At 38.1% G+C, this 25,754-nt stretch overlaps 1 protein-coding gene across 1 annotated transcript in view; it reads right to left on the bottom strand.

The window, feature by feature from the left end:
* Positions 1-5,866: 5,866 nt before the first annotated feature.
* LOC150084674 (sulfotransferase 1A1-like) overlaps positions 5,867-25,754 on the bottom strand; it is a 128,088-nt gene continuing 108,200 nt past the window's right edge. The window contains exon 7 of the mRNA XM_090376318.1: positions 5,867-6,231. Within this exon, the coding sequence (XP_090232444.1) occupies positions 5,867-6,231 (365 nt within the window). The remainder of the gene's footprint in view (positions 6,232-25,754) is intronic.

Genomic DNA, 25,754 nt, shown 5'->3' with positions numbered 1-25,754 from the left:
TGAAAGCGATTCTTGCACTGCTTCTATTGGAATGAGCAGCAGCTTAGAGAGCAAGTTGTTGGGAGGCATCACGGAAAAAAAGGAAATACATGGGCTGTATTAGGGTAACTAAGAGTAAGAACAGATGCATGTATACCAATGCTAGATGTATAGTAAATAAATTTGATGAATCTGAAGTGCTGGTAAAGACATCAGAGACATGGTGTCACACAGATATAAGCAGTGCAGAGTTGGAATTTGGGAGTACAATGTGTACAGAAAGGATAGACAAGGTAGGAAGGGAGGAGTTCTGCTGTTAGTTAAGAATCAAATTCTAAGGAAGTGCATCCAGTTGATATTGGTGAACAGTGCAGTGTTGAGTCAGTTTGGTGTTACAAGCACTGGGAAAGGGAAAATGAGAGTGGAAATGTGATGGCCTAATGACTCTGATGAGTACAGTGAACAATTTTGCAGAGAAATAGAATGGGCCAGTAAATCAGAATGTCTTGTAATGGGAGATTTTAACTTTCCAGATATTGACTGGAACTTGTGGGTTTGTTACTTGTACGCTAGCAAGATTTTTGTGGATTTATTGGAGGATTGTTTTCTACAGCAACATGCTCGAAGGGCAACCACAGGGAGTAATACCCTTGATCTAATTATCAGCAGTGATATTCATGCATTAAGAATTTGCAAATGAAGGAACCACTAGGTGACAGTGATCAGTGTACTGATTTGGGATTTACTTAAAGATGGAATAATTGAAGGAGGCAGCAATGGAAGTAAGCAAACCCTTAGCCATAATTATGGGAGCATCCTTAGAGTCAGGGACTGGAGATGTGCAAATGTATCCCAGTTCACAAAGGGGGGTGTAAAGGGTGACACAAATAATTATAGACCTGTTAGTTTATAGACCTGTTAGGGAAAATAATGAAGTTTGGTTAAAGAGGTGATACAGGATCACCTAGACAAGACTGCAGTAATAGTTCAGACACACAATGGGTTTGTTAAAGGGAAGTCTTGTCTGACCAATTCAATTGGATACTGCTATGTGGTCACAAAGGAACTGGATGCAAAAAATAATTTTGATATCATATACTTGGATTTCAGGAAAGCTTTTGCTACTGTTGCACATGGAAGACTGCCGTACAAATTGGAGTGGTATGACATTAAGGGCAAGTTGCTATAATGGATAAAGTGATGGTGAGTGGGAGATGACAGATAGCGGTAATAAATGGACACTGCTCTTCATAGACTAATGTTATTAGTGGAGTCCCCAGGGATTTGTTGCTGGGCCCATTGTTATTTTGTGTATCTATCAGTGATATCAATGAAGTTATGTCAGGCTTAATCTCAAAGTTTGCAGATGATACAAAGGTTGGCAGGGTTGTTAATGACAGTACGCTACTGCAACAGAATCTAGAAAAGTTAGACAGATGGGCTGAGAAGTGGCAAATGAAGTTTAACATTGACAAATGCATGAAAGTACTGCATATGGGTAGCAGTAAACCAAGAGAAATGTACTACCCTCGGGGAAGTGGAGAATGAAAAAGACCTGGGGGTGATTGTGCAGTCAGATATGAAGTTCTCTGAGCAATGCAGATGGGCTGGCAGAGCAGGTCATGGAAATCTTGGGAATGATATATAGGAATTTTGCTAGCAGAGACAAGGTGATTATCCCCTTGTGTAAGGCCACCTTGAGTACTGTGTACAGGTCTGAAGGTCTCATTTTAGTTAAGATGTAGAGTTGCTAGAAAGAGTACAGAGAAGAGCAACAAGATTGGTGAGAGGAACAAAGGGGTGCTCGTACCAAGAAACACTTAAGTTCTGCAAGTTACAGCATCTGGAGACTTGGCACCTTCAAGGTGATCTGATTGAATTGTATAAGGTCTTGAATGGTTTGAGGCTGATGGGATTCGTAGCCTAGTGGTTAGGCGCGCGGGTGCATAAGTACACGTGCCTTGAGTGACCAGGGTTCAAGCCCGTGACTACTGAATACGGTGCTGTTTCTTGTATTCTGTCTATCTTGTGAACTCCTCTGACCGTTTGGTCGTCCCGGAGTATAAACAGAAAATTTATTTTATTTATTCTTCCACTTGCTCAGAGTACGAACCTGAGGGAAGGGGGCATAGGTTCAAATTGAGGAAAGACAGTTGCAGAATGTGTGTGGAAGTTTGCCTTTAGCCAGCAGGTAGTTGATTGCTGGAACAGACTTCCATCTGCTTTTGTTGAAGTTGATAGCTTAAATAAATTTAAGCTATCAATATTGCTTAAATATTGCTTTTTTCATCATATGCCTCAACTAATGCTAATCTCTACAAAACAGGTTCCTTCGCTCTACTGGCACAATCAATGCTGATAAAAATTTCTCCCTTAAAACCCTTGTAGATGTTCCTCAAGTCGAGTTAATTCATAAGGCTTTCACAGCATATAGTCCTTCCTGTTGTTGGGAAGAACCTTTAATATTTCCTAAAAAAAATCTGAGATTTGATATTTTCATAAATTTTTTTCCTAAGAAAACCAAAATGTGCTTTTTCAAAAAAAATCGTGGGTAATGGAACATTTCTATAATTAGAGCATAAAAATATGCTAAAATATCACCAGACTTTTCACTGAGGAGAAAACAAGTGCCGTGTAATTCAATGAACGTAAAAATAAATGTAAGCATAATAATGCTTAACAGTTATAACAGTATTTCTTTATACAATCCTTCCTTAATTTAGATAAACTTCAACCTAGCGAATTTCTCAAACACTGAGACATCTTTGTAAGTTCTCTCACTAAGGAATGAATAAGAATGTAAGTTCTCTCACTAAGGAATGAATAAGAATGTAAGTTCTCTCATTAAGGAATAAATAAGAATGTAAGTTCTCTCACTAAGGAATAAATAAGAATGTAAGTTCTCTCACTAAGGAATGAATAATAATGAATAATGTAAAACTGCTTGCAGTTGCAAGCAGTTTTACATTATTATTGGTTGGTGTGCAAGTACCCATACCCCATTAAGCCATTAATGGTAGTACTTTTATTGTAAAGTCTTCCAAGCTTATGAGACCAGCCCAGAATATACAACAGAAATTTATTTTCTTAACTTATAATACCAGTCCTGCGGTCTCCTGCCACGATTAAACGGCATGTTGTCCCAATTAAGTGAAGTAAACCCTGGCTATTTTCTCGATTGGGTTCTGTTTAAGATTTGCCCCAAATAAACAGCTGCCCCGATTAACAGGTGGCCCAAATAACCAGAATCCACTGTGTGTGTGTGTGTGTGTGTGTGTCGTAAAAATGTTAGGAAATTAATTATTATGTCTTGAGCCTAACAGAGTGGTTCAGATCCCAGCTAGTTTAAGACAATAGGCTTTTTTAATCCACTAACTTTGTAAAGACAAGAGTATCAGTTTCTTCTGAGCCTTTAGAATGAAGGAGTGATGAGTCAACTGCAGTTTAATAATTATTATTATTAGAATAATAATCACTTTATTAGAAAGAAGTAACACTGCATACAGCTTACCTGCAAATGCCAGAGGGACTTTCATACTGAGGTTATTATTTACAGCTTAGAAGTGCATAACAAATCATGCCTGTAGGTTGAAATTTTTCCTAGGAATAAATTATTTTTGGTAGTAATATAAATTTAAAAGCACTCACCTCCAACACATCTCTTCCACTGTCTTCAGTTTGGAAACCCACATCCTAAGCCACCCACCAAACCACATGAGATGTGTCTGGCTCTTGCTCAGAATTAATGTTGGCAAAATGATGCAAAGGAGCAAGCTTTTGTAGTGCCAGTCAAAAAATAATAATAATAGAATAAAAATAACTAATGTCACTTTTTACCTATACCTATTTCTCTATCCAGTCCTTCCTTAATTTAGATAAACTTCAACCTCCACAAAAGTAGGTGGGAGTTTATTCTTTAGTTTGCTCAAACCTTTCAAAGCCTTAAACATTCTGTCAGATCTCCCTGCAGATATCTGTTTTTCCAAACACTAACTTAAACCATTTCTATAAGAATACCCCCTTTGTTCCCTTAACTAATTTTTTCACTTTTCTGTACCGTTTCCAACAGACCTTTCTTAAAATGGGGTCTCCAAGCTTGGATGCAGTATTCAAGATGTAGCTTGACCATCTCTGTACAATTACTCCCAATTTCTTTTAATTATCTAAAATCTTGTTTGGTGATACTCGAGCAGTATGTTACTGTAGGATTATTGCTACCCAGATGCAGGACCCTTATTTCCCAACATTAAACTTCAGCTGCATTTCTCAGCCCATCCAAATAATTTATGTAAATCTTCTTGAGGTACCATATTCTGATTACTGTCATCGACTACTCCACTCACCTTTATCAGCAAACTCAGACATTCAATTTGAAATATCTACATCAATATTATTAATGAATGTTAGAAACAGAAAAGGGGCCAAGACCTTAATACCATATTACTCCATTTTATATAATCATTTTTATGAAATTGTAGCAAAAGCTTTACTAAAATTAAGTAAATAGTATTAAAGTCATTCCTTCTATCCAGTTCTTTACTTACAACCTCATAATATCCAGTTTGTTTAGACATAATTTGCCCTTACAGCCATACTGCGATTCCCTTATAATTTCACACATGTCCATATGATCTTGTATTGCATCCTTAACTAAGGACATCCTGGCACAGAAGTCAAACTGGCAAGTCTGTAGTTGCTCATTTCAGAGATGGCGTTGAGCCACTTTTGGATAGGAGAGAATTTGCACATATACAGTCTATAGGAACATCACCTGAATCCAAGGGTGCATTCATTGTAACACCTGAAGGTTTGTATACATCTTTTGCTACTTTCTTCAGTATAAACTGATAGATTCCATCTAATCCCTTTTCATTATAAAATTATTCAACTCCCAATTGGTATTAGTATCCTCTACTGTATCCTCAACTTCAAAAACTGTTTTATTTAATGATATCAAAGATCGATCCCTGGGGAGAAGCCTTGACTTTAGTTCCCTTAAACTTTCTCTGTGCATAATATGTCTAATTTAGATGTTTGTTTTTTTTTTTTATTATTGGCGCATCGGCTTCTGTGGCCATAATGCACCTCCCAAGGTTTTTGCGCTACTCTGATCCACGCCCAAGGCGGGATTCAAACCCGCGACCTTTGGGTTGCCAGGGAGGCACTTTACCCACCCGGCTAGCCCGCTCGGCCATTTAGATGATATTATGTGATTTATGGCATGATACAGTATTGTTATAATAATGATATATTACTTAGAAAATGAAACTAATTATTGGAGGGTTATTTAAATACATATATTTTCAGTTAAGTTACTCTGAATTATATTTTCCACCAAAATTTTTTTTTTTTTTTTTTCATAACCTATGGTGACTTAATCATAATATAAAGAAATTGTAGTATAGACATTTTACATAACTGAATATTTTGGGTAAATTCCAAATATTTGGTATGTTTCACAGAAGCTATAGAACCATTAAGAAGCCAGGTTTTTCTGATTAAGAAGCCATGTTTTTCTGAAGTGTTCTATAACTGCTTTGTAAAAACTATTCTTAACTGGTTATTCCACAGCTTTTTACTTCAGAACAGCTTCATTAAATACTCTGTTAATTGCAAAGATGCAGTACTTAGAGATAAGAGTAGGCATGTTAATAGATTTACAACCAAAGAGACAGTAGCATCTCTCATCAGCACTGTGTGTGTGCGTGTGTGTGTGTGTGCGTGTGCGTGCGCGCGCACACACTGCTCTCTATACACATTAGAGAATAACTAGAAAACTAAGAAAGAAATATGCTTTTAATTGTTTTGTGAAAAAAATTAAAAAATGACAGATTCCATTTGCATTGTATGGCATGCTGAAATATAAATGATGTATTTCCTGAAAGAACTAAAGTGCATCAAAAAGTAATGGGTCTGGATTTATATACATTTGCATTAATGGTTGACAGATGAGTTCATTCCTTTTAGGAATTAATCTTAAGTAGTGAGATTTCTTCCTGCTTTTGTACATGTCTGTTTTCTTGATAACTACACTCTCTTTTTTGTTACTGTATTTTGTTTCACATTCTGTGTAGTTTACCATGACTGGCAAAGGACAATTTATAAGCCTACCATGAGTCTCCATCTGTTTAAGAGCTTCCTCCTCTTCAAAAACAATGTTGAGGCCACAGTTTTTCATAAATTCGTTATATATTTTATTAAATACTTCATTCTGTTCCAAAGTGAAGTGATTTTTCCAATCACCAATAATACCTGAAATTTAAAATTTTAATACCAATCAGTTTTTTACAGTGGAAAAAAAGTAATAATTATAACATATAAAAAAATTAACAAAAATTTGGAAAGAATAGGAATGACACTAAATTAAAATAATTGCTATGAAATTAATATTTTGTACAAAGAGTTATGATTAGTAAGCTAAAACTCCCAACACAAATGTTATTAATGGAGTCCCCCCCACAGTTTTGGTGCTGTGCCCATTGTTTTCTATTATATCAGGCTTGATGCCTAAGTTTGCAGATGATACAAAGGTGGTAGGGTGGTTAATGGCAGTAATCAAATTAAGCTACTGCAACAAGATCTAGAAAAATTATGCATATGGGCTGGGAAATGGCAACTGAATTTTAACATTCACAAATGCAAGGCTGCATACAGGTAGCAGTAATCCCAGATTGATGTACCAACTTTGTGGTACTACACTCAGCATAATGGAAAATGAAGACAACCTGGGGGTAATTGTGCAGTCAGATATAAAGTTCTCTGGGCAGTGCAGATAGGCTACCAGGACAACTCAGAGTTTTGATGTTGTACAGGAACTTTGCCTAGAAAGGATAATCCCATTGTACAAGGCAATGATAAGGCCACACCTTGAGTACTGCATACAGGTGTGGAGGCCTCATTTTAGGAAGGAGGTAGCTCTGCTGGAACCGGTACACAGAAGGACAGTGAGAGTGGTGAGGGAAATGTGGTCTTAACAAGAAAAGCTTCAGTTCTGCAAATTACAGCATCTGGAGACTATACTGCAAGGATTTGTGACTGAGATGTTTAAGGTCTTGAATGGATTGATTAACCCCAATGCTGATGGTATTCTTCCTCTTGCTCAAACTACACATGCAAGGGGGCATAAATCTAAATTGAGGAAGGAGGCTGCAGGACAAATGTGCTGAAGTTTGCCTTCAACCAGTAGGTAATCTAAAAAAATTTCTTGGCTAAATGCCTAAGAGTATGAAGGGTTGGTTTATGCATGGTTACTGCACATACATAATTTCATACTATCTAGGTAGTATGAATGGATCATTTAATTACATCTCATATTGTGGATACCTTCACGAGTGGCTGAGGTATTGCACTGCTTTGAATAAGTAATGCTTCACCAGTGAAGAAGACTAACATTAGTTATTCTCGGCAGATACCACCACCCAGACTCTTTATACTCTTAGATATTTAGCCAAGAAATATTTTTAGATTAAACTATGCATGCCATCAAGCATCTCTTATATTGTGGAGTTATACTTCATAACTGGGTTGTTACTATTGCAACAACCAGGTACCTGCCTACCCACCGATGAGTAAGCCAATAAGCTTCGAAACAAGTTTCAAAGCTTATTGGCTGTCTGGGTGGTGGTATCTGCAGAGAATAAGTAGGCTACCTTGTGCATCGCATCTGCAACTGTTTGTTCATAGGTTTTTTGCATGTTCTGTGAAAACTAAAAAACTCCACTGGCAAAGCATTATTTATTCAAAGCAGTGCAATACCTCAGCCACTCATTCTGAAGATATCCACAATATGAGATATAAATAAACGATGTATTCATACTACCTAGGTAGTAGAAATGATGTATGTACAGTAACCATGCATAAACCTACTGTTCAACCAGTGGGTAGTTTGAATAAATTCAAGAAAGAACTAGACAAATTTTTTAAGGGGATCAACAGATGTGTGTTTTTCTTATTTTTGGCCAATGCTTTATAAGCTTGCTTTCTTGCATCATCTGCCACCACCACTACTACTATACAACACAACTACTTAATACAGTCAGTCCTCGTATAGCACGATAGTTGTGTTCCTAGAAACCCTCGTGCAATATAAACAACAGGCCCTATGGGAAAAATAGGGTTATGTGCCGACCACCCAAGATTGAACACACATTTGTAACCAAAACATTACCAAACACAATAAATAATCGTAATAAAATACATATTTTATTACGTAATAAAATATTGCTAATGCTTTTGCTTCTATCGTAAGCAAACTTGTTTTTTGTTTGATTTTCTATCCAAACAGTTGACAGCCATTGCATCTCTTCCAATTCTTTGTGTCTTAATCTAATGGATTTTAATTACACTTTGAGTTGTTCCTGCTATGAAAGTTGTTTTTATTTTCTCTGCATTCTTTGTAATTCTCGGCGTTGCCTCATTTAGGTGTATAGCACATGCAATATCACATGGTCTTTCATTTCGCTTAAAACGTTTCACAGTTTCATATTTTTTCGCTACCGACAGTGGCAGACTGGCCATAAGCCTTACCGGGGAAACCCCGGTGGGCCGGAAGCCGGTGTGATTTTGGCCATAAACCGTAGTGAGGCCACTATAAATTTTCCCGGGTAAGAATTTTTGATCCAGTCCGCCTCTGTTTATCGATATTGCTTCTTTTTTTTTTTTTTCTCTCTGAATCTGCAGTGTCTTCACCAGGATGCTTTCTTTTCACACCTTTTAAGTATTTTACTCATTTTTAGGGAATAAAGCACAATTACAAAACGAGGAGGCAAACTTGATACACATAAACAAAGCTGCGCGTGCATGTAGCAGTTGAATAAACAACACCATAAAGGCAGAGTTACACACTAACACCTCACATTTTACTAAAGCACATTTCTAGGGGTTACTAACATAAAACAATTTCCAGTTGCGTTTCTGCTAGTGGAATCTGTTATAAACTGGTAGTAAACTTAATCTAATTGCATTTGCGATTATACCAAATTTTTTACGTTATTATGGTGAAATGTGCTTCCCCTTCACTGATATAAAACACATAAATACATTTTCAGAATCTTCTCTTCATTCCTATCGTGTTGCGTTCAGTTGGGGGTGATTCCGCGTTCGACTGCCATTTCTTGTAAAAACAAAGGCGAATCGTGCATAAGCGAATTCAGTTAGTGTTATATAAGATATTGTTCCCCTATTTATAAATCATGTATGATCGAATTCGTGTAATGTAAACATGTGTTATACGAGGACTGACTGTAGTTGATGTTTCTTGATTCTTTGTTGAAAAACAACATATACAGAGGAAAAGAACAATTTTCTTCCCTGAACACATTGTCCAGCAATTACTAATAATAAATTATAATCCTTTGCACACAATAAATTTACTTTATAGTTCTCATGGTTTAATTAGTGTCATTTTCTACTTTGCATTAAAAATTTATTTTCATAATCTTACTTATATTATACACAATTTAGACATAATTTCTGCATTGTTTTTTGCCTGTACTATAACAATATTTGGAAACATATCATTTGACTTTTTTGACATCTAGTTGACTGGTTGTTTGGGAAAATGCATGGGTGGGGAATACATTGACTACCTTCTTCATAGTACCAGTTCATATGAATAAATAGTTCATATGGTCTTAATTGTGCATCGTATCTGTGCAACTGTTTATTCATAGGTTTTTTGCATGTTCTGTGAAAACAAAAAACCAAGATAATTCAGAGGAAACAACATGGTAAATGCAGCCCCAATTGACTTCTCACGTACAAATTTATTTAGTCTCCAACAAGATCTGAACCCAATTCTTTCCAAATGAAGAAAGAGTGGCAAATCCACCATACTATCATAATGGACCATGATTTGTGTAAGTTACATAATATTTAATTAGTATTATTCACAGGGCCATTCAAATGAGTAGAGATTGTGATCAATATGCAGGTGGAAAATTTGAAGAACAGTAAAATTTACTTTCATAATAAACTTTAAGCAATAAAAGGGTGCAATTTTAAATTTGCACACAGGCATAATTACCTTATAAGCCATAAAATGATACTATTTCTATTCTGTATCTTTTCTGGCTGTTGCTGCACCAGCCAAAAAAATAAATAAAATGTATAAAAGTAGAAACTGCCTGCATGGTTCCCTCCTCTCATAAAACCAGCTAACTTTTCGATTTCCCCCTGCTGTCAACATCAGTTAACCTATGGTGGCAACTTATTACAGTAAGTAATAAGTAATAATTGCTTTTTAAAAGAAAATGTCAATTCAGAATAAACTTCTTTTCCTGAAATTTGAATTTATAACTCCTAGTTGTGGAATCATTTATAACAGTGAAAATTTGTCCTTCGTTCATTTAACTATCCCCCTCTGCAAGCCTTAGATCTCACCTCAATGTGGAAACCTGTATGTGGTTAGGGGATCTTCCAGTGATGCTACTGGTCCTCCAGATCAATATCACTGGGACTCACAGCCTATGATGTTCCAGGCTAACACCATATAATCTGTCATGTTTGTCATATGCTTGACCTGTGGTGTGGGGGTTCTGGTGTTTAAGGATCCCAGCTTTAATAAAATGGGGGATATCCTGAGATGGCTTGCCCAAGATCAATCAGCTAGTTGGCTTGCCTGTAAGGGTAAACCATGTCAATGCCATGCCACTATCCTCGTCCAGGGGACAGGATTCAGGCTAGCAGAAGTGCAGGTATGTTATTTGGGTAGTTCTAGCATCCCTTTGGGCTGCATAGTGGGTAGGGAGCCTGGGCTCTGAAACATTAAAAATTTTATTATTCCTCATAATATAAATTCTTCTGAGTCTCCTAACACTGTCCCTATCATAAAACTAAACCAGATAATGCCAATGCAGCAAAAAGATCCTGAACAGAGGTGCTATCAGACCTTACCCTAAGATTCTTAATCATTTGTTCAACAAATGGAGAATCATATCAGTAAAATGTCATATTTTCATACAAAAAGGATGTCAGTTACCCCAAATTAAGAAGGGATCTCTTAGCTGAGCCAAAAATAAAAACACTCAGAGCAGCTATCCTGAGAAAATTCAGAAGAATTCCAATCATTATGACACCACGTAAAATATTAAATAAATCAAGAGCATCCTTGGAGTGGAACCTCCTCGATGTTACTAAGGAAGAAATCTGTTCTGAATTAAAGTCATAGGGAGCAACAGTAGCTAGGATTTTGCATAGGAAAGGATTTTAGTGTCAAGAAATCTCATCCTTACTTTTAACTCTCCAATATTTCCTAACCTGGTAAGCTGGATATTCACACTGCAAGGTAAATTCATATGTCCCAAAGCCCCTTTATATATTTTATGACAAAAATATGGAACTTTGCATATGGTCTGTCACAAAGCACTTATGTGCTCTATTGGTGCAAAAGATTGACAGCAATGCATATTCAGTCACAAAACCCATTTGTGTCAATTGTTAAGGTGAGCATCCTGCATACTCTGGGCACACCAGCAGTAGAAACAAGGAAAGGAAATTCACTGGTACAAAATAAAATTCCATATTGGGAGGCAAAAAAAACTGGTAATGCCAATAAATACCAGTAAGCCTATATATGCCCAGAAGGCATGAAGGAAAGCATTCCAATGGACTCCCAACTGATCTGATCATCCCACCAGATGAATCTTTTGCTCTTATTGCATGCTACTTATAAAGCTCTCAAAAACCAGTAGAGAATAATGAACTTTCAGAATACTCAACTCCCATCTCATTATCTTCTACTGTCCTGTGTGTCCCACCTCTGACAAATCCAAGTATTAGCATTAGAAATGGCATATGATGCAAGAAAGTGCACTTCCCATTTCACCTATAAATTTGATCCAAACGTTTGTCCAGTTCTTCCTTGAATTTATTTAAGCTATCAACTTCCATGACAGAAATTTATTCAGAAATCAACAAACTACTGAGTAAAGGCAAATTTTCACACATCTATTCTGCAATTGTCTTTCCTCAATTTGATTTTATGCCCACCCAAGTGCATAATCTTAACAAGAGGGAGAATACCATCAGCACTGAGCTTGCTCAAAGCCTAATACACTTCAATCAGATGACCTTGCAAGTGCCTAGTCTCCAGATGCTGCAGTTTGTAGAACTTAAGTCTTTCTTGGTAAGAAAGACCCTTTGTTCCTCTCAACAATTTTGCAGCCTAACCACTGCCTTATACAATGTGGTAATCACTTCCTTATCCCTGCTACCAAAATTCCTGTATATCATTGATAAGACTCCACGAGCTGCTCTGGCAGCCTGTTTGCACTGGTCAGAAAACTTTATATCTGACTGCACAATTAGCCCCTGGTATTTTTCATTCTCCACTACCCTGAGTGCAGTACTGCACAGTTGGTACGTTTGGGATTACTGTAACCATATGCGCTACCTTGCATTTCTCAATGTTAAACTTTAGTTGCCACTTCTCAGCCTATCTGCACAACTTTTCTAGATACTGTTGCAGTAGCATACTGCCAATAACAACTCTGCCAACCTTTGTATCATTATCTGCAACTTGGATATTAAGCCTGATATTCCTTCATCAATATCATTGATAAATATAAAAAACAGCAATGGGCCCAACACTGAACCCTGGGGGACTCCACTAATAACATTAGTCCATGAAGAGCAGTCCATTACCATTCTCTCTTCTTCCACTCAACCATCCCTTTATCCATAGCAGTGACTTTTCCTTAATGTCACATTGCTCCAATTTGTTCAGCAGTCTATGTGTAACAATATCAAAAGCTTTCCCGAAATCCAAGTACAGCAGAATATCAATTATCCAAACTGCCACCGCCCCAAAAGAAAATTTACAGTATCTACCTCTTAGAGCACTGGTTGTTATGCTGAAATATTACTCCTGCCACTTAATGAATTAACTTCTGATTATTTATTCGAAGATATATGCAGTACAGCATAGAAAAGGAGCAGGGGTATGTCTGCCAGAGGCAAAAGTTGACGACTTTGTAGAGCAGATATCTTTTAAGGGCACAAAAGGTGATGTTGTACACGTTGGAACTAATGACATTAAGAGTAAGAGATCTGCAGATTTACTCAACAAGTAGAGGTCAATGTTGAAAAACAGTTACAAGTTAGGGTTGAATGTGAAAGTGTCTGCAATTCTGCCCAGACACAATAGGAGGGAGTATATGATGAGAGTCTTGTCGATTAATTCAGCCCTGGAGAGATTGTGCAAGGCTCAAGGGGTAGAATTTTTTTCAGCCTGGTCTGTTTGTTGACAGGAGAGACTGCTTCTACAGGGATGGGGAACACTTAAATAGAAAGGGTGCAAGAATATTTGCTGATGCTATTGAGGCAGTGTTATGTGGGTCGGAAATCTGCTAGCTTGGGAGGAATACAAAAGGTTAACAGTGGCCGCAGGCAAAGGCAAAAGTGATTCTTGCACAGCTTCTATTAGAATGAGCAGCAGCCTGGAAAGCAAGGTAATGGAGATTTCCAGGACTGCTGGGAGTCATAGTGGAACAAGTAAATACATGGGCTGTGTTAGGGTAACTAAGAGTAGGAACAGGTGCATGTATACTTACATGTACACTAATGCTAGGAGTATAGTTAATAAATTTGATGAGCTTGAAGTGATAGTCAAGACATCAAAGGCAGATATTGTTGGGATATCAGAGACGGTGTCACAGATAAGCAGTGCAGAATTGGAATTTGGGGAGTAAAATGTGTACAGGAAGGACAGATGGGACAGGAAAAGAGGAGGGGGTTATGCTGTTAGTTAAGAAACACAAAATCTAAGGAAGTGCATCCAATTGATGTTGGTGGACATTGCAGTGTTGAGTCTGTTTGGTGTGAAATAAGCACTGGGAAAGGAAAAATGAGAGTAGGTGTGTGTTATAGGCCTAATGAATCTGATGAGTATAATGAGCAGTTGTGCACAGAAATAGAGCGGGCCACTAAATCAGAATGTCTTATAATGGGGGATTTTAACTTTCCAGATATTGACTGCAACTTGTGGTTTGGTCACTTGCACGACTTTTGTGGATTTACTGTACTGGATGACTGTTTTCTACAGCAACATGTTTGAGAGGCAACCAGAGGGAGTAATACACTTGATCTGATTATCAGCAGTGATTATTCACGTATTAAGAATTTTCAGATAAAGAAACCACTGGATGGCAGTGATAACAATGTACTTATGTGGGAATTACTTAAAGATGTAACTACCATCAAGGCTATAGGGACAGGCTTTTTCTTTCATAAAGGTGACTACAGAGATCTCAGATAGTTTAAATTCTGTACAGTGGGATCAACTGATGATGTTACCAACGTTGAATTCTAAATGGGGTCTTTAGGGACTTAATTTGGAATTACTAGGCTTTTCATTCCAACTAAGAAATACTGTTCAAGGTTTAGGCCTAAATGGATGTCAGATGAATAAATGATGCTCGTGGCAGAGAAGAAGAATGTATGGGACGCATATAAAGTATCAGGTGACACAGAAGCCTATGGCAGGTATAAACTAGTCTGTAATCAAGTCACAAAGGAGGTTAGGCAGGCGAAGGCAGATTACAAGAAATCTTGGCAAAGCCTGCAAAGAAAAACAGCAAAGAGTTCTTTACTTATGTAAACTCTACAAGAAAGGGGATGAATCAGATTGGACCACTTAATATAGATGGGTTGACTTGATGATCATGCTCAGGTAGCTGATAAACTGAATGAGTATTTTTCATCTACATTCACACATGACGAGTCATTCAATGAGGAGAGTGCCAGAAGTTTATCAAATGCTAACAGGGAGCTAAGTGATTTTGTAATAACTGAGAGAAAAGTGGAGGAGAAATTGTCTCCAAACAGGCCTATGAGGTTGGGAAAATTCATGTTGAAATATTTAGGCTTCACACCAACAATTTAAATAAAACAAAATTAAGTTTATTTGCAATACAAAATTTTTAGAAATCTTCAAGTACCGTGTTAATAGACTAGAAAAGAATAGTGAAAGCTTAAAAAGCGGTACTCACCTTGAAATTAATCTGCAATGGTTTACTTAGGTAGCGTGGTTAATGTTTAAGTTGAATGGTTAAATTGAAAAATTAAAAGGGAGGAAGTAGGTAAAAGTTGACTGAGTTAAATGGGTGCAAGGAAACAGAAGTGTACACATCCAATCCTTGGTTGTCATCAAAATAAAAGAAAGAAGAATAATTAAATATATAAGTGAATCTGGTGAAGCCAATACTCTTTACGAGGACTTTCGTTAGTTAAAGAACGTCTTCAGTTGGCAATGTGTGGGGAGAGAACGCGCATGGTATTTTTTTAAGAATAAAAAATTATACTCTCGTGATGCCTTTTTTGACATGTGGGAACTTTAATCTTGAGAGGTTCCAAATTGGGGAAAGATTGAAGGGGAGTTTAGAATTTAGAATTTTGAGGTTAGAGTGGTGCTTGTACCATTCGATAACTAGAGCTTCATATTGAAGTATTCTGTAGCTGGATTTTAGTTTAATGATGGAAATGGCAGAATCGATGAGGTGGTTGTGAGTCTGGGCATGAGTTGTAAGTTCTGTGACGGATTGGTTAGACGTGAGACTATGGAAATGGTAGTATGCACGGGTGTTGGATGTTTTTGATGAGCCAAATTTGGTAGTGGTACTTTCGATATAACATGTGTTGCAGTTTGGTTGACAATTAATGAGGTATATAATATTATTAAGGTTGTTTGTAGAATATTTGTATGTGTCTTTATGGGTGCTGAAGAAGGATCCTAATTTGTTGTAGGTGGAAAAAAACAAGGGAGATATCAGTGTTGTTAAATAGGCGTCGGAACTGTCCTGCTAGTTCATTGTGGTAAGGGAGGACTATGCGGATGTTAGTTTTATTTTTGTCTTTGGTTGGGATGTTAGATTTAATTTTATTTTTAGCATTAAGGATTGTATTTAAAATGAGTTGGTGGGGGTAACCTCTGGATATAAATTTGTCGGTAATATACTGTATTTCATTGTGAATTTGGTTATATAAAACTGCCTTTTTAGTGTTTAGAGGGTGATGAGAAGCAAAATGTAAGTATTTACCGGTGTTTGTATTTTTCCTGAAAATTTTCGTATTTAATTTTGTGCCTGTTATATAGATAGTGAGATTAAGGAAATTTATCTGATTGTTCTGTCCAATTTCAAGGGTGAATTTAAGTCTATCATGTACAGAGTTAAGTTTAACGAAGAGGTTATTAATAATGGATCTGTTGCCTACTACAAGAATGTCGTCGGCATAACGCATGTATAATTTTAGTTCAGGGGGAAAGGGGTGTAGAATTTGGCTTTCAATGGCGGCTAGGTAGATTTCGGACAATGGGGCCGAAATCCCTAGGCCCATTGGTAAGCCATATATTTGTTGGAAGATTTTTTCGTTGAATCTAAAAAATCTTGCTTCTAATAGAAGGGTGGTGAGTTCAAGGATATGGTCTATAGAAAGGGAGGTACGTTTTGTTAAGGTATCGTCTGTTTCTAAGAACTTGCGTAAGGCTTGTAAAGTAAATGGTATATGGACATTTGTGTAAAGAGAAGTAACGTCATAGGAAGCTAGGATGTTTGTATCGGATATTGTGATATTATTAATTTTTTGAAAAGCTTGATTGGTGTTATTGATCTTGAAAGTGGAAAATTTAGTAAGGGGGGTTATAATTTTGACCAGGAAGGAGGATAAATTAGCGAAAGCTGAATTGCTATATGATACAATTGGTCTTAAAGGGTGGTAGGCTTTGTGTAACATGATAATCCCAAACATGTGGGAGAGGATGTTATTGCGGATTCCAATTTGTTGTAGTGTGGAAAGGTTGATTTCCTTATTTTGCCTGAGTTTCCTGAGAATTATGTCAAGTTTATTTTTGAGTCTTACGATGTTATGGTTATTTACATTTATGTATGTGTTTGGGTCTGCTAAGATGGATTCTAATTTTTCAGTGTAGGTGTCTTTATCTATTATAACAATCGTGTCACCTTTATCAGCTTTTTGAATAATAACGTTGGAAGTTTTACTGAGTTTGTGTAAATCCATAAGCTGTTGTTTTTTTATATTAGAGCAGGAAGAAAGTTTGGTATTAATAATACTATTTGTCTGGTGCATTAGACGCCATTTATCGGGATGATGCTCGGAGTTTGGACTGGAGTTCAACAATGCAGTCTTTTATAGGGTAATGTTGATTTTTGATGGCAAAATTAAAGCCATATTCCAGGCCAGAAAGTTCAGCGGATGTAAAAGATCTGGAAGAGAGGTTAACGGTGGTGATTTTTGCGGGGGAACGAGTCGTGAGGGAATTCCATTTTTTATTATGTCTTTGTATTATTTCTTGGTTGGTAGCATTAATACGTATATTGTTTTTGTTGGTGAACTTGATCCAGTCATGAGGGGTCATTCCTTTTTTAAGGTAAAATTTGAGTTGGTGTATACTATTTAAAAGGCTATATTTTTTATTATATCTCTTCCTGATTTCTTCACGGATGATCATAATAGATGTGCGTTGTTAGATATGTGGATATTTTTTGCAATTATTTTTAGGAAAAGGCGGGCAAATTTGGGGATGATATTGTGGTGGAGACATTTTTGTAAAAAGGCAATGTGTAACTTATTGGAAAAATATTTGATGAGTGTGCTGGTTAGTTGAGTTTTTTTATGATTATTAGACATGTCTAAAGGCATCGGGGAGAATAAGGAATGTGAAAAAATTAAAATTAAAATTTCGTATTGTCAAATTTAATAAGATATTTTTAACTGTAATAATCGACACCTTATCTGCACCACTCCTCCAATTTTAATGGTACAAGCACCACTCTAACCTCAAAATTCTAAATTCTAAACTCCCCTTCAATCTTTCCCCAATTTGGAACCTCTCAAGATTAAAGTTCCCACATGTCAAAAAAGGCATCACGAGAGTATAATTTTTTATTCTTAAAATACCATGCGCGTTCTCTCCCCACACATTGCCAACTGAAGACATTCTTTAACTAACGAAAGTCCTCGTAAAGACTATTGGCTTCACCGGATTCACTTACATAGTTTTTAATTATTCTTCTTTCTTTTATTTCGATGACAACCAAGGATTGGATGTGTACACTTCTGTTTCCTTGCGCCCATTTAACTCAGTCAACTTTTACCTACTTCCCTCCCTTTTGGGCCGACCGGGCTAGCCGAGTGGGTAAAGTACCTGCCCGGCAACCCAAAGGTCGCGGGTTCGATTCCCGCCTCGGGCTTGGATCAAAGTACTGCAAAAACCTTGGGAGGTGCAATATGGCCACAGAAGCCGATGCGCCAATAACTACCAAATCAAAATCAAAATCAATCCCTCCCTTTTAATTTTTCAATTTAACCATTCAACTTAAACATTAACCACGCTACCTAAGTAAACCATCACAGATTAATTTCAAGGTGAGTACCGCTTTTTAAGCTTTCGCTATTCTTTTCTAGTTTATTTGCAATTAAAATATATATACTATGACAGAAATGGAGGTTAAAATAAAAGCGTTAAAAGCTTTAAAATAACTGAACGAAGTAAAACTAATAAAAACTGATGTATTTACAATAAATATAAAATCACTGTGACTGAAGTTAAAATAATAATAAAAGCACTAAAAACTGGCTTTCGGAGACTACAGACTCCTTTCTCGACAGTGTGCTTCTGTTGTACGACAATGTCCTTAAATAGCAGGCCCACAGCACTCGTCACATGGTTCCACAGGAATATGGTTGGCATTTCCCACCTGTATGCTGGAACCGGAAATGGCTTGGGAGCACACCAATAAAAACCGATCATCTCGTTCAAGAACGACAGGGATGTATGCGAACACCCCTATCCCTGTTAATAGTGTTACCGCTAACCGCCCCAATGCACAGGCTCTCACACCATTTACAGTCCCAGAACCCGTGAACTCTGTCAGTGATGACCACAGCTTCGAGGGAGATCTGATGCTGCTTCTCCCAATAGTGCTAGGCCACAGCAGACTTCGCATAATTTGCAGTTTGTATAGCCTTCATGTGCTTGCCCAGCTGTTCTTTAAGTCGTCGCCCTGTCTCACCAACATAACAAACCCCACAATCCGGGCATTTATTTTTATCACCACACTACTAACTTCTTTTGCTATGGGGTCTTTAACTTGTGATATCACTGTGTGCAACCTCCATGTCCCGGAAGTTGCACACAGCGTATCTGGCTCCCCCGGACTGTACATGCAATGCGTTCAGTAAGGCCCGGATAGTTAGGAATGTATGCAGTGATCACAGGGGCGGACGACTCACTACGCGTGGAGCCTACCCCCTCTAATAAATTTATCCAAAACCGTCTTGGGATAGCCACATTTCTTGAGGTCTGCTGTGACTAATAATTTCTCTCTTTATCCTCGGAGGTATTGCAGTGGGACCCAACCCTATCTATTAAGGCCTTAACCTTGTGTTGGCTGGTTTTTGCTGAACTATAATGGGTATATTGCCCCCGGCACATAGGTTCCCTGAAAACTTTTGTCTTAAGCCTACAACCTTCTCTGATCACCAACACATCAAGAAACGGGAGGGATCCCTCTATCTCTACCTCCGAGGTAATTGGATGAAAGGGAAGAAGCTATTAGGCACATTAAGTATTTAATCTTCCTTCCCCTTCTGTATGATGGTAAAAGTATCATCCACGTATCTTTTCCATCAGATCTCCCCTGAAGCTGCAGTCATCACTGACCGAGCTCATCAGATCTCCCCTGAAGCTGCGCATTGGGGCGGCTAGCGGTAACACTATTAACAGGGATAGGGGTGTTCACATACATCCCCTCCTTGAAGCTGTCGTTCTTGAACGAGATGATCGGATTTTATTGGCGCGCTCCCAAGCCATTTCCAGTTCCAGCACGCAGGTGGGAAATGCCAACCATATTCCTGGGGAACCATGTGACAAGTGCCGTGGGCCTGCTATTTAAGGACATTGTCGTACAACAGAAGCACACTGTCGAGAAAGGAATCTGTAGTCTCCGAAATCCACAGTTTTTAGCGCTTTTATTACTATTTTATTATTTTAACTTCAGTCACAGTCATTTTATATTTATTATAAATACATCTGTTTTTATTAGTTTTACTTCGTTCAGTTATTTTAAACGCTTTTATCTTAATCTCCATTTCTGTCATAGAATTTAATGGAGGAGAAATTGTGGAAGTTAAACATAAGGAAGGCATGGACAGGATCTGTCCAGTTATATTAAAGGAGGCAGCAAAGGAAGTAAGCAAACCCTTAGCCATAATTATTATGAGAGCTTCCTTGGACTCAGGGTCCCATGGACTGGAGGTGTGCATATGTATCACCAATTCACAAAGGGGGGTTCAAAAGGTGACAAGTAATTACAGACATGTTAGTTTAAGTTGTGTTTCTGGGAAAATAATGGAATCACTGGTTGAAGCATTGCAAGATCATCTAGACAAGACTGCAGTCATAGTTAAGAGACAGCATGGATTTGTTAAAGGGAGGTCTTGTCTGACCAATTTGATTGGATACTATGATGTGGTCACAAAGGAACTGAATGCTAAAAATAATTTTGATATCATATTGGATTCCAGGAAAGCTTTTGATACTGTTGCACATGGAAGACTGCTGTACAAATTGGGGAGGTATGACATTAAGGGTAATGCTACAATGGATAAAGGGATGGTTGAGTGGGAGACGACAGAGAGTGGTAATCAATGGACACTTCGTGGACAAATGTTATTAGTGGAGTTCCCCGGGATTCAATGTTGGGCCCATTGTTGTTTTGTATATTTATCAATGATATTGATGAAGGTATATCAGTTTAATGTCCAAGTTTGCAGATGAAACAAAGGTTGGCAGGGTTGTTAACGACTATGCTACTCCAACTGGATCTAGATAAGTTGGAAAATGGGCTGAGAAGTGGCAAATGAAGTTTACACATTGACAAATGCAAAGTACTGCATATGGGTAGCAATAACCGAAGAGAAACGTATCAACTGTGTGGTACTACTCTTAGGGAGGTGGAAAATGAAAGACCTGGGGGTATCTGTGCAGTCAAATATGAAGTTCGTTGAGCAGTGCAGATGGGCTGCCAGGGCAGGTCATGGAGTTTTGTCAATGATATATAGGAATTTTGGTAGCAGAGACAGGGAGGTGATTATACTGTTATACAAGGCAATGGTCAGGCCACACCTATAGTACTGTGTACAGGACTGGAGGCCTCATTTTAGGAAGGATGTAGAGTTGCAACGAGTACAAAGAAGGGCAACAAGATTGGTGAGGGGAACAACTAAGAAACTGAGGGGGCACAGTTTCAAATTGAGGAAAGATGGTTGTAGAATAGAGGTGCAGAAATTTGCCTTTAGCCAGCAGGTAGTTGATAACAGGCTTCCATCTTTTGTTGTGAAGCTAATAGCCTAAATAAATTTAAGGCTGAGCTGGACAGGCATTTGTAATGAATGGAGGGGTGAAATGGGAGGGGTTTTTTTTTTTTTTTTTTTTTTGGCTGAAGCTGCAGACGCTTGCATCGTATGACTCTACTAATGCTCTTACTTTGTCATTACAGGAGTTAAAAATCAAATGTTTGCTTCAGCTCCTGTGTGAAACCAGGACGGTCTCCAGTGACCTTGATGCGTCATTGTCTGTTGACTATCTGAAAAAGGAATGGCATAAACTTTGAGTGCTGCCAAATAGACGGTTACACATGCGTAAGATTTGAATGAAGACGTAGCTGAGATTGTAACTTTATTTCAAGGGATTCCCAGATTTTCCGAGTATGGGCAAGATGATGTAGAGGCATGGTTAAACAATGATGCTGATGATCCTGGTTATATTTTAACCGAAGAAGAAATTGTTGCATTAGTCCAGGAAGAACGTGCTGATTTTAACCAAGGTGATCCTGATAAGGAAGAAGAGCAGGGAGTGTGCCCACTCATGCAGAGGCCGTCACTGCACTAGAAACTTCAATTATATGGTGTGAGCAACAATCTGAATGCAATTCTATGGAGATACTACTGTTAAAGAGGATGAGAGACCTTGTCACAAAAAAAAAGAATCTCGCATGGTTCAAAGAAAAATTCAAGATTACATATTTTAATAAGTAAACCTTCATTATACTCTCATTTGTGTGGAATTACTTGTTTGTTTACTTCTGTTTATGTAAAAAAAAAAAAAAAAAAATTATGATCCATAGTTGAAACCATGTAAAACAATTAGGTAAGTTCAAAACATTTTGGTTATTATTTACAAACCATTTCCTAAATTATTTTTTATAATACTTCATATTTCAAAATACAGCAGTAATAAACTTGCACACAATAATTTAATTGTGGGCCTAATTACACTTAGTTTCGTATAAACTGAGTATTCTCATGTATGTTGGATTATCCAAACCAATCTTGGTCCCAATTAGTTCAGATAATTGATGTTTTACCTTATATGATATCAAAATTATTTTTTTGCATCCATTTCCTTTGTCACTGCATCATAGTAATTCAATTAAATTGGTTAGACAAGATCTCCCCTTAACAAATCCATGCTGTGACTGCAATATAAATGCTTCCCTGTTTAGATGGTCCTGCATTACTTGTTTAGCCAGCAACTCCATTATTTTTCCTGGAACAGAAGTCAAGCTAATTAGCATTAGCAGAGGCATTTGATGCAAGAAAGCAAGCTTATGCAGCATCAGCCAAAAAAAAAAAAACCCACTTCACCCCTCTGATCGTTCAAAATACCTGGCCAGCTGAGCCTTAAACTTATTTAGACTATCAACCTCCACTACAAGGGATGGAAGTCTGTTCCACCAACCAACCACCCGCTGGCTAAAGGCAAATTTCCGCACGTCTATCCTACATCTGTCTTTCCTCAATTTGAATTTATGCCCTCTCAGGTGATTATTCTGAGATAGAGGAAGAATCCCATCAGCACTGAGCATGCTCAAACCATTCAAGGCTTTATACACCTCTATCAGATCACCTCGCTGGTGCCTAGTTTGCAAAACTTAAGCCTTTCTTCATAAGAGCACCCCTTTGTTCCATTCACTAATCTTGTTGCCCTTCTCTGTACTCATTCCAGCAGCTCTACATCCTTCTTGAAATGAGACCTCCAGACCTGTATACAGTACTCTAGGTGTGGCCTGACCATTGCCCTATACAAGGGAATAATCACCTCCTTATCCCTGCTGGAAAAATTCCTGTATATCATTGACAATACTCCATGAGCTACTCTTGCAGCCCGTCTGCACTGCTCAGAGAACTTCATATCTGCCTGCCCCAAGTCCCTTTCATTCTCTACCCCCAAGTCCCTTTCATTCTCTACCACTGTCAGTGTAGTACCACAGAGTTGATACGTTGCTCTGGGGTTGCTGTTTCCCATGTGTAGTACTTTACATTTGTCAATGTTAAACTTCATTTGCCACCTCTCAGCCCATCTGCTCAACCTTTCCAGATCCTGTTGCAGCAGCATAGTGTCAGTAGTGTCCTTGACAACCCTGCCAACCTTTGTATCGTCTGCAAACTTGGACATTAAGCTTGATATACCATCATCAATATCATTTATAAATACAGAAAACAATAATGGACCCAACACTGAGCCCTGAGGGACTCCACTAATAACATTAGTCCACGATGAGCAGTGTCCATTGATTACCACTCTCTGTCTTCTCCCCCTCAACCACCCCTTTATCCATAGCAGCAATTTGCCTCCAATGTCACACTGCTCCAATTTGTGTAGCAGTCTTCCATGTGCAACAGGATCAAAAGCCTTTCTAAGATCCAAGTATATAATATCAAAGCTATTCCCTGCATCCAGTTCTTTTGTGACTGCATCATAGTACCCAATCAAATTGGTCAGGCAAGACTTCCCCTTAACAAAGCCATGCTGTGTCTGAGCCATAACTGAAGTCTTGTCTAAATGATCCTGCAGTGCTTCTTTAACCAGTGCCTCCATTAATTTTCCTGGAACAGAAGTTAAGCTCACAGGTCTATAATTACTTGTGTCAGCCTTTGATCCTCCTTTGTGAATTGGGGTCACATTTGCACATTTTCAGTCTATGGGTACCTCCCCTGAGTCCAAGGAAGCTCTCATAATTATGGCTAAGGGTTTGCTTACTTCCTTTGCTGCCTCCTTTAATATAACTGGATAGATCCCATCCACCCCGGGTGCCTTTCTTGTGTTTATCTTCAACAGATTCTCCTCCACTTTACTCCCAGTTATTTCAAGATTCTGTAGCTTACTGCTAGAGTTGAATACACGTCTGGCATTCCCCTCGCTGAATAACTCCTCATGTGTGAATGTCGATGCAAAATATTCATTTAGTTTGTTAGCTACCTGAGCAGGATCATCAACAGTTGACCCATCAATATCAAGTGGACCAATCTGATTCATCCCCTTCCTTCTAGAGTTTACATAAGTAAAGAACTCTTTTGCTGTTTTTCTTTGCATCCCTTGCCAAGGATTTCTCGTAATCTGCCTTCGCCTGCCTAACCTCCTTTGTAACTTGGTTGCATATCAACTTGTATCTATAATAGGCTTCTGTGTCAATTTGTAAGTATGCCATACATTTTTCTTCTCTGCCATATGCCTCATTAGTTCATCTGACATCCACTTAGGCCTAAACCTTGAACAATATTTCTTTGTTGGTATGTAAAGCCTAGTAGCTTCCAAGATAAGTTCTTTGAATGCTTCCCATTTTGAATTTGCTGTTGGTAACATCATCAGTTGGTCCCACTGAATAGAATTTAAATATCGTCTCAGTCCATCGTAGTCACCTTTACGGAAGCAATAACCCTTCCCTTTACCCCTAATGGTAGTTACCTCTTTGAGTAAATCCCACTTCAGCACACTGTGATCACTGCCACCAAGTGGTTCATTTATCTGCAGATTCTTAATGCATGAAGAATCACTGCTGATAATCAAATCAAGAGTATTACTCCCTCTAGTTGCCTCCCGAACATGCTGATGTAGAAAACAATCATCCAATAAATCCACAAAAGCCTTGCTAGTGTGTGAGTGACCAGCCCCCAAATTCCAGTCAATATCTGGGAAATTAAAATCTCCTATTATAAGACTCTCTGATTTACTGGCCCACTCTATTTCCCTGTACAGTTTCTTATTATACTCATCAGAGTCATTAGGACTATAGCACACTCCTACTCTCAATTTTGATCTCCCAATGCTTATGTCACACCAAACTGACTCAACACTGCACTATCCAGCGATGTTGACTGGCTTCACTTCCTTGGCTTTTATGTGTTTCTTAACTAATAGCATAACCCCTCCCCCCTTCCTATCCTGTCTGTAGACGTTGTACTCCCCAAATTCCAATTCTGCATCCCTTATATCTGTGTGACACCACGTCTCTGATATCCCAACAATATCTGCCTTTGATGTTTTGAGAAATACCTCAAATTCATCAAATTTATTTACTAAACTCCTAGCATTGGTGTACACGCAAGTATACCTGCACCTGTTTCTATTCTTAGCTACCCTAACACAACCCATGTGTTTACTTGTACTGCAATGGCTCCCAGCAGTCTCTGAAATATCATGCATCTTGTTTTTCAGGCTTCTGCTCATTCTAATAGAAGCAGTGCAAGAATCTCTTTCACCTCTGCCAGTGGCTACTGTCAATCTATTGGTCTTTGTCTCCCCCCAAGCTGGCAGTTTTCCGACCCACCTAACACTGCTTCGATAGCATCAGCAAATATTCTTGCACCCTTTCTATTTAAGTGTATCCCATCCCTGTAGAAGCAATCTCTCCTGTTAACAAGTACAGTCCAGGCTGAAAAAAATTCTACCCCTTGAGCCTTGTACAATCTTTCGAGGG

Source organism: Mastigoproctus giganteus, chromosome 6, assembly GCF_048544385.1.
Source record: "Mastigoproctus giganteus isolate SK-2022 chromosome 6, ASM4854438v1, whole genome shotgun sequence".
Taxonomy (NCBI): Eukaryota; Metazoa; Arthropoda; class Arachnida; order Uropygi; family Thelyphonidae; genus Mastigoproctus; species Mastigoproctus giganteus.
Note: the sequence above shows the minus strand (reverse complement) of the source record. Positions and strands in the feature narration are given on the sequence as shown.